The 10143-nt window shown below is 47.9% G+C and overlaps 1 protein-coding gene across 2 annotated transcripts; it reads left to right on the top strand.

The window, feature by feature from the left end:
* The first annotated feature begins 470 nt into the window (after positions 1-470).
* Positions 471-9669, top strand: PPP1R3B (protein phosphatase 1 regulatory subunit 3B). 2 transcript variants are annotated; one of them, XM_052661367.1, is made up of 2 exons: positions 471-607; positions 6970-9669. In XM_052661367.1, exons 1-2 carry the CDS (start codon positions 471-473, stop codon positions 7850-7852), a joined length of 1020 nt encoding a protein of 339 aa, XP_052517327.1. In that variant the 3' UTR covers positions 7853-9669. The 2 variants fall into 2 exon arrangements, with proteins under 2 accessions (XP_052517327.1, XP_052517328.1); XM_052661368.1 differs by lacking the exon at positions 471-607 and adding an exon at positions 1315-1442 and having other exon boundaries at positions 6970-9666.
* The last annotated feature ends 474 nt before the right edge of the window (positions 9670-10143 follow it).

Here is a 10143-nt window from a genome sequence, read left to right as displayed (position 1 = left end):
GTCCGCGCGCGTAGGGTGAGTTTTCCCGGCTAGGACTTTGCCTAGGGAGTGGGAACTGTGCCAGGCGCCGGCGTCCAGCCCTCTGGCTGTAACGGGATGCGGTGCAGCAGGCAAGTGCCTCTGCCCCCTGGCGCCCGTTCCCCCGGCTTCGGATGAAATTGTGACCCATCGCCCCCTGCCCAGCCCTTGGAACCCGGCCCTATCGCTCCGGGCGCGCAGCCTATCACGTGGCGCGGCGGTGATGGGGGGGCGGGGGGACCGCGGCTCCACGGTTATTGGTGGACGGCGTTCGTCTCGGGCGCGCCCATTGGCTGCGGGGGGCGTTCACGGGAAAGGGGGGTCTGGGAAGGGGTCCCGAGTTAGGAGAGGTGGCCTGAAAGTTAAAGGGAGCCGCGCGGCGGCTGGGAGTTAGAGTCCCAGGTGAGGGGCCGCAGGGAGGAGGCGGGCGGGCTGGTCTAGCGCACGGACGGATGCGGCTGCCCGCGGAGGGCGCCCACCTGAGCCCCGGGCCCCGCTCCTGCTGTCGCCGCCGCTGCCCCTGCCACCTTGGCTGGGATGCTGCCGCAGGCTGGCGCCTCTGCACTTCGGGGCTTATGAGCTGTACCAGGTACGTCCCCCAGCAAGCCCGCAAGGCCCGGTGCCCGACCGCAGAAACGGCGACGAGGGCACGCATCAGGGACCCTCTCTGGTTCCTGGCGCACACACTTTCTCAGGCCAGCTTGCAGTTACACTCTGGGCATGGGACACTGTAGAAGGGCTTGAGGAAACTGTTGCTTCCTCGTGGAGAGGGCAATGCAGGGACCAGAGGTTGGATGGAGCCTGGCCGCACCCACGTGATGCACCGGTTGAGGGTCCTGGCCATGATGGGAGGCTGGGGCTGGGAGTCCAGACCACTTTTGGTCCCTACTGTGCCGAGTTCGAACCTGACACTAGGCTTTTCCGCCTGGGAACCGACACTCCTAGAGCTGAGCCGTGGGATCTTGAGCACAAGGGAAAGTCGCTGCGTCTCTCACCCCGCCTCGATTGCCCGTTACAACGTAGGGAAACACACTGGGTGATCTCTCAGGTCGCCGAGGGCTACGGGACACGGATCCGCACCGGCGGCTGGGGCCACTCGGAGCCGAGCCACCTCGGGTCCCCGGCCCCCAGACGGGCCGTCCTGGGCCGGCGGGGTCGAGGTGGCCGCGCGGGGACGCTCTCGTGGCGCCTCTCCGTCCGGGGTGGCCCCGCCGCCCCGCCCTGGTATGATAACTAGGGCTCCTCCTCCTCGTCGTCTTCCTCCCCCTGCCGGTCACAACTCCGGGAACCCAGCCCAAGCCCTGCCTCCCGGACACACACCGAGGCTCACGTAGTCTGGTGGCGGCAGCTTCCCCTGCCACCTCCCTCCGGGTTCTCCGATGCGGCGAGCCAGCTGGAAAGGGGGCTTCCCCGCGGCCCCAAAGGTGGGTTCCCGCCCGGCGAAGGATCTCGGGGAGGGGTTGGGGGCGGGATGCAGCCCGGGCCTGGCTGGACCCAGGGGACAGTGACCTGTGGGATCTTCGAAGCCAGGACGCCCTGGCCTGCCCCCGTGTCCTGTTCCAGCCACCGTTTTGAGTCCAGAGAAAGAGGTGTGGAAGCGACTCAGTGCAAAAGAGGGAGCAGAGAGCCCAGAACATACTAGAAGGTTTGGGCTTTCTCCTGGTATTGTTTGCTGCAGAAGAGGAGAAAATTGAGAACTTGGAGAGTTGCTAGAAGATGTTGGGGCCTGTGGTCTGTGTGGCCAGGCCTCCCTGGGAGACCCACGGCCCAGGAGAAGCCAGAGGAAGGCCTTCAGGCTGGGGTGCAGAGGAGAAGAGGAAATGGTTCATTTGGCAGGGTTGTCCAGGAGCCAAGACTGAAGTGAAGACAGCTGGAGGATTTACCCCAAAAGTAGAGTTGAGGTATTTAGGGAAAAGTTAGGGGAAAGAAGAACCATCAGGCAGTATCAGCAACCCAGAATGTCAGAGCTCAAAGGGATCTCAGGGGAGAAGCTCAAGCCCAGAGAGGTTGAGTAATTTGCCCTGAGTGCCACAGCGTCATGTAGGCGTTCCTAGGCCAGTGCGCTATATTTCATATTGGACACTTTTAGATGCAGACACTGTGCCATTTTAACTTATCCCTTTCCTATAATATGTAACCTCATCCACAGATATTTATCTCAGAGATGCTTTGGATGGTGGTGACAGAATAAAGGAGTCCAAGTGGCATCTAGGGCTGTGAATAACGGCCCCATGGTCAGAGAACCATGGGAAAGATGCCAACTTTGTTCACACTATGGCAGCCAAACCTTTTGGGAGCAAATAGAGAAATGCCAAAAGGGGTAGGTGACCATGTCTTTAAAACAAAAATTATACCTGGTAACTTGGTTGTGAATGCTTACCTTCACAATGTAGCTTCAGTGTTCCTGGTGAGTTATTGGTGTGTCTGATATTTCTGTCTTTTCTTATCAGGGTGCAAGAGAATGGGGAGGCAATGTGTTGGCCTCAATACAAAAGAAAAAGATTTGCCTTCTATAAAAGGCACAGCCAGAGAGTCAGTAGTTCAGCTGCTTGAAACTGTGAAGGTTATAGGGTTATTTTCTGTACAAGTTGATAGACTTTAGAGAAAAATCACCATGACGTGTAACCCTTGCGAGCTATCTTGAGAGGGTGTGTTGTTTGTCACTAGTGGAACAGGGAAAGCTTTTATGCAAAACCCTCCATGTTCTCTCTAATTTGCATGGAGTGTTAGGGTTTGTCCTCTTTTTGACCAGAAACACTGAAATGTACCCTTAGACACGTCCAGTCTCTCATGGGGCAAGACGGATCTCCTAGGCATCTATTTGGAAGCAAAAGTTTTGAGAATCCCTGCTGGTCTGAGTAACAGCTACTCACAGTCTCGTGACCTTGTCCTGCAAAGAACTGGTATCCAGGTCCAATGTCATCTCTGCTGGTTCAGTTGAGTGTCCACATCTCCTTCTGGTTTTTTCCCCTGACCAACCTTGGTGACTCATATTACCTGACCTGGGCGAGGGAAAGGGCAGAGCTCCCAAAGAGTCTGTCAGAAGAGAGGGCGTGAGTACAGCCCAATGCATCCTGTGTTGGAACTGATCATTTTCATGCCATTTAAGGATTAAAACACCTGTCCAGGTGCCTGCCTTTCAGGGACTTAGGAAGCTCTGATTACCTTGCATGTCTCCAGTGACAGGAGTGCGTCTGGGTGTGGGTCATCGTGGTCAGGGTCCATCAGGGAATTTCTGAGCAGAAGATCAGGAAGGCTTATACCAAACCAGCACTTTGGTGCACCAGTTCTTGGAGAATGATCTGGTGAATAAAAACTGGAATCTACCTGTGAGGACCAACAAGGGAGACAAGAGTCAGACTGCACCCTCTGTTGAGGCCACAGGGGTTAGTGACCTCCCCTCTAGCACTGGCGACACCGAAAAAGTGAAGGGATTCTGGGCCGGAGCCCAAGAGGAATGCCTGGGCCCCCAGGTGGTTCACCTTCCTTTTGCCTTTCATGGAGTAAGTCACAGAACCAATTCCACTCTAGAAAGTGCCAGTGGAATTGTTTGTTAATCCCAGTCCACAGTGCCAGTGGAGTCTGGCTCTGACTCCAGCCTCACCTCCTCAACCCCCGCAACCCCCATCCTTAAAGCTCGGTGATAAAAGGGATCGCAGGGGTACATTTATACCTCTGGATCCAAATACTGAAACTTTACCAAGGCTTTTAACTAAGCCTCTCCAACAGGCCGGTTTAGAACTCGAGAGCAATTGCAGTCGACTTCAAGTGTGCAATTGCTTTCGCTGATCCGCTTGTGTTAGAATTCTGTTTCGACAATATCTTGAGAGCTCCCCAAACATTTTCTAACGATCTGTTTTAAGGTTGTGCGGGAAAGCACGCATGAGGGTGGTTTGCAGGCCTGCTGGACGCACGTAGAGAGCCTGCAGTTGACCTTGTGCTGACTCAGGCCAGGAGGAAGCTGCTGTGGTCAAGGAGGAACCCCTCCTCTCTTAGTTCATACCCAGGTTGTCAGGGGTGGGCACAGGAGGAAGGGCTGAGATGCGCAGCTTTGCCTGCTGTTTGGTTATTTTTAATTAACAATTCATTAAAAAAACAAAAGCTACCTGTGTTAAAAGTAGAACCGAATGATTCCAATGCATTCTAACAGTTTTGCAATGAACAGAGGAAAAGAAAAATTGAAATACTTGTTAAGTATAGGGTTTTTTGGTGTTTGTTTGTTTTACATTGAACCCCTTAGTGAACCCCCCACTGACATTTTTTTTTTTTAACTGTCTTGCCCAGTTCAGTCAGAACTTGCCTTTCCAGAACAATTGCATGGGTGTGAGAAACAGTAACACATATATCCTTTAAAATGCATCTTGATGGCTACTTTCTGGCTATAAATTAAGATAAAAGCATTTAGAAAGGTTGGGCCATTTCAGACTAATACAGGTACTTGTGTTATTATTGTTTTGTCTCTGAACGTGTGGGTTTCTCCACTTGGTCATCACTAAGTGATTCCTACATCCCGATGAAGTGCTATTTTCTTTTGTTTGTTTTGGAAAATGGGATCAAACCCAATATGTCTTCATACTTTCTCATTTTTATTTATATATTTGATCATCAAAATCAGAAGCTGAAGAGCAGATATTATTTATGGGTCTGGTATTGTTTGTGAGACCAGTGATCTCCACTCTTGTCAGAAGATGAGCAACATGTTGCCAGTCTTTCTCCTGAACTACCAGCATCAATCTACAGCATAGCACCCCTCCATGGAGGGGAGATGAGGGGAGGCCTGAGAGTTGGTACCCCAACATACCACCACTCACTGTTGCCACACTAGAGCCTTTGCCATGCAGGAAGATGTGATTGGCGACTAATCCAGATCCTGTGTTCTGTGATTCTCAGACCAAAGACTTTAATCCAGGTTTCATCACTGACTTCTTCAGTTAGCCCTTTGGAACTGTCAAATCAGGATATCAATTTGCCATGGTAATTTAGAAATGCAAATGGCTTGGCTCTAGTGTGGCAATAGTGTTTGATGACTTTTGGCAAATCTTAAGATATCTGAGATGTTTTACTATATTCATTCTGTTTTCTTGGTTAGAGAAGTTCTATTTTTTTAGAAAAGATAGGACAATACAAAGCAGGAAAACAGAAATTTCCTGAAATCCCATCACCTTGATATTTTGACAGTTTTAAGTATACCTCTAGTCTTTTTTCTATGCGTATGTGTAATAATTTTGCCCTACAAGTCTAGTCTTTCTGTATAATTTTATCTTCTCCATTTTTACATTGAAAGCGAAAGTCGCTCAGTCATTTTAGACTCTTTGTGACCCCATGGACTGTATAGTATAGACTTGATTGTGTAGATTGTATAGACTGGACTGTATAGAATTCTGCAGGCCAGAACACTGGAGTGGGTAGCCTTTCCCTTCTCCAGGGGATCTTCCCAACCCAGGGATTGAACCCAGGTCTCCTGCATTGCAGATGGATTCTTTACCAGCTAAGCCACAAGGGAAGCCCAAGAATACTGGAGTGGGTAGCCTATCTCTTTTCCAGCAGAACTTTCCGACCCTGGAATCAAACCAGGGTCTCCTACATTGCAGGTGGATTCTTTACCAACTTAGCTATCGAGGAAACCCATTTTTTACATTAATCTTACATTATGAATTTTTATGCCTTTTAAATCTTTTTTTACAAATAATGACTTTAATGATGATATGAAATTGTATCACATGAATATAGTATATTTGATTTAATTGGCTACCTGTTATTGGTCATTAAGTTTATTTTCTCACATTTCTCTCTCCACTTAATGTTGCATTGAATAATTTAATACATTAATCTTCATGAATTTTAAATTATGCCCTTAAGTTTAACACCTGTATGTGATATAAGAACCTGAAAGTATAAGATTTAGAAATTTTGTGCCATTTAGACTAATACAGATATTTGTATTATCGTTTGAAATTCTATCCTAACTCATTAGGCAAAAACAGGAACTGTTTTCTAATATAAATTTTAAAAATTACTTACAAGCTTTGACATTTTGCATTTTTATGAGCCACTTTTAAATTTCTTCCATGAATTGTCTATTTGTGCTCTTTGCTCATTTTTCTACATGGAATATTTGACTTTGTTATTATTTTATAAAACCTTTTTATATATTAAGGTATTAACACTTTGCTGCCATGCTTTTTGGAAAATATTTTCCCAGTTTGTCTTTTTTTAGTTTTACTTACTTTATTCCCTTATAGAAAAAACATTGTTTTTATGAAGTCAGATTCAATGTAATCTTTAGCATGATTCTCTTTGCTTTTTATTCTTATAGAGTCTGTTTTCACTGTAGAAAATTATTCGCTGATATGAAAACTTTAAAAATACTAAATTGCTGGCACTTTTTAAAAAACATACTAGAATATAAAAATCTACTGGACATTGAATGAAGACAGGTTGGGGTCTTCCCTACTGAATCCAGGGTCTGGCATCATGCCTGGTACATAGCAAACGACAATCAGTATTTGTGGGAGGAATTAATTTCTTTTTATTGGATGAAAGCAGGATTTACCAAATTGTGTTCAGCAAGGTGCTCCACAAAAATGAGGTGCTTCCCTCATTAGGAATAAGTTTTGGAAACTCCACAAACAGCATGCTCGTTTCATTATTCCCCACAATCAGCATACTGAAGGCCTCAAGAAGTCCTGACAGGGGATCCCTTGAAGTGGTTTTAAGACCAGTGGTTCCATACGTCTTTGGTTTTAACCTTAGGCCTCTGCCCCTGCCCACCCTCCACTTACACTTTTAATCTATCCTGAAACCATGGTCACACTGGACCACCCTTGAGTTAACAATGAGCTGTGGCCTCGTGGGCGGAGATGAAGGCAAACGCAGCTTGCCAGTCCCTGTTGGAGGGATGAGTCTGAATGTCTGTCTGACCTTTCTGTTTCTGTCTTTCCCCTTGGCCAGGGTTCTAGCGTGTTCCTCTAGCCCCGTGATGGCCGTGGACATTGAGTGCAGGTACAGCTGCATGGCCCCCTCCTTGCGCAGAGAGAGGTTCGCCTTCCAGATCGCCCCAAAGCCAAGCAAACCTCTGAGGCCTTGTATTCAGCTGAGCAGCAAGAATGAAGCCAGTGGGACGGTGGCTCCGACGGTCCAGGAGAAAAAGGTGAAGAAGCGGGTGTCCTTCGCCGACAACCAGGGGCTGGCCCTGACGATGGTCAAAGTGTTCTCCGAGTTCGATGACCCATTAGATATTCCGCTGAACATCACCGAGCTCCTGGACAGCATCGTGAGTCTAACAACAGCGGAGAGTGAGAGTTTTGTGCTGGATTTCTCGCAGCCATCAGCAGACTACCTGGACTTCAGAAATCGGCTTCAGACCGACCATGTGTGCCTGGAAAACTGCGTTCTAAAGGACAGGTCCATTGCAGGCACCGTGAAGGTGCAGAACCTCGCGTTCGAGAAGACGGTGAAAGTCCGGATGACCTTTGACACCTGGAAGAGCTTCACAGACTTTCCCTGTTGGTACGTGAAGGACACGTACGCAGGTTCAGACAAGGACACGTTCTCCTTTGACATCAGCTTGCCTGAGAAAATTCAGTCTTACGAGAGGATGGAGTTTGCCGTGTGCTACGAGTGCAACGGACAGACGTACTGGGACAGCAACAAAGGCAAAAACTATAGGATCATCCGAGCGGAGCTGCAGTCTACCCAGGGAACAGCCCAGCCATCAAACGGACCAGATTTTGAAATAGCCTTTGACCAGTTTGGAAGCCCTCGGTGTTCCTACGGTCTGTTTCCGGAGTGGCCTAGTTATTTAGGATACGAGAAGCTTGGGCCATACTACTAGTGACAGCCTGGGATGGAGCCAGGCTCAGTGGGCGCGGATGAGCCGAGCTGCAGTCATCCTGAGATGGAGAGGGAAGCCTAGAGAAGAGCTGAACTGCCATCAGACACAGTTTTGAAAGCAAAGGATCCTAGTTACTTTTCTCCTTCAATCAGCCAAGACAGCCAGGCTTTGATCACAGAACTGGGTTCTCACTTGGAGGAGATGGCTGTGCTGGTCCGTTTGGCAATGAGGGTCTGTCTGAGCAGGATGATGCTGGAAAGAGTCTGGACAGGACCCAGGCTTGTGGGCAGCCCTGGCCAGGCCAGAGGATGTTGGCTCAGTGATAAGGAGTCCCTCTCCTCTTGGGTGTGGGAAGTCAGTCCCCTGGCAAGCCCTCGGTCCTCCCCATGGCCCCTCTTCTGGGGGTCTTCGCCACCCAGCCAGGGCCTTCTCACCTGTTGCAGCTGCCCTGTGTCTACATGGGCTTCACACTTTATCTCTGCATTTTTGTGCACTTGGTTTTCTTCCACAGTTCAGCTGATGTTCAGGAAAAGATGATACAAGCCAATCAACTTGTGATGGAGACGGGCATTTTCTCTTTCTGACCCCGCTCTGACAGCCCAGCAGAGGATGACACACCAGCTATGGGAAGTCAGCTGGCTCCTGGGCAGTGTCACCAATGGCGCACTAGGCTGATGCCAGCAGGACAGGCATGAGTGGGACACTTAGCTTCTCTTCTTGGCTTTGGAGGAGCTTTCTAAGCCTTCACTCTTACCCTGAGTTACTGGACAGCTTGGTTACAAGACTTGTTGTAACTTGCTCAGCTGGCTTGCCCGTGTCTCTTTCTTCACAAAAGGATTTTAGAATATCTTTTCCTGGAGAGTCATCATTTACGCCATGTTTGGGACGTTTGGATTTGCAGATTCAATATATCCTCCACACCTCCAGAAAACATTTGGTTGTATTTTGACTGTGATTTACAACATCCACGTTGTAAACAACACTTTACCAGCCCTCACGGACTTTGATTTGGTTGTTCTTATTTATGGTGTGTGGGTGTGGAAAGGGATGGAGAGAAAAACCTCACCAAGTTCGCAGATTTGATTTTTACTGTTTGCCAACTCTGAAATATCATAGACTCATTGTTCTTAAACACATTGGACTAAAGCATTAAAAGTCTGTTGGTTCACATTGTTGTGAGATTACTGGGACTTTCCTCATCCGATGGATCCCCAAACCCTGTGATTTTTTCTTGGGCAAGATTCATTGGTACTTGGGAGTGTTTAAAAAGTATTTTTATATGTGTATTTGTAGAAGGTTTGGGTTTTGTTTTTATTTTCAGAACTTAATTAAAGGACCGCCTCGTTTTTCTTCTGTCTGATCTTACTAAAGCGAGGTCTTCCTAAGGGGAGGCAGGAGACAGGATGCCCCACTCCCTAGATCTAGGGACACAGACCCTGGACCCTGCACGCAAAGAGCCTTCTTTCACTTGCATTCTCCAGATCAGTTGGAAGAGACCTCCTGGCTTCTGTGGCTTTTGTAAATCAGCATTGAGCTGATCTTGAGTGTCTTGGCTCCTAGGGTTTTGTGGTTGGGTTCTTTTTCTTTTCTTTTTTGAACTTTAAAATGTTTTGATTGTTTTAAATGCTCTTAAGTGGTGTTCCACTGAGTTCTTATCCCTAAAACTGGCTGTGATTAGTCTGCAACCTAGTGCTTTATTTTTTATGTCTCTCCCAGGTGGCCAACACTGGGGGATTACATGCTAATATAATTTAAGGGACAATCACATTTTTTTCTTATGCTGACATTGGGCAGAACTGGGTTTTATGTAAGCATGTCTTACATCCAGTACACAGACAAGATTCTCTATATTACAAATCTGGTGATCAGAATTGTTATACAAGAGTGTAAATCTACACCATTTGGAAGCAAACCTAATTTTATACGGGTCATGAATTTATTTTGCTTTAAGAAGTCCCCTCCCTCCTGCAGTTTATGAAAGGTACAAAGTGTACTTATGACCAGATCATTCTCTGTTAGTAAGAAAAATGCCTCAAGTGACTTCTGTATGGTTTTCAGTCATTGTGATCTGAAGGCATTCCCATGTCAAAATTTGAAATATGGTAATTCAGTGATAAGTATCTCTTTCAAAACAACCACAACCCCTCCCCCTAGCCTTCTTTCCTCCCAGCTCAGCCAACCTTTTCTGCTGGGGGCACTGGGTGCAAACCCCCTCACCAGTGCACCTGGGTTGCTCACCTCACCGGGCAAGTCCTTACCTGCTGGCAAAGAAAGACCCTTCTCTGACTAAA

Source organism: Budorcas taxicolor, chromosome 24 (assembly GCF_023091745.1).
Source record: "Budorcas taxicolor isolate Tak-1 chromosome 24, Takin1.1, whole genome shotgun sequence".
Taxonomy (NCBI): Eukaryota; Metazoa; Chordata; class Mammalia; order Artiodactyla; family Bovidae; genus Budorcas; species Budorcas taxicolor.
Note: the sequence above shows the minus strand (reverse complement) of the source record. Positions and strands in the feature narration are given on the sequence as shown.

What these genes read in the sequence shown, in the direction of transcription:
- PPP1R3B (XM_052661367.1), top strand. Translation starts at nt 471, where the DNA reads ATGCGGCTGCCCGCGGAGGGCGCCCACCTGAGCCCCGGGCCCCGCTCC. An exon ending in GGGCTTATGAGCTGTACCAG is followed by an intron (nt 608 to 6,969) that starts GTACGTCCCCCA and finishes CCCCTTGGCCAG; the next exon opens with GGTTCTAGCGTGTTCCTCTA.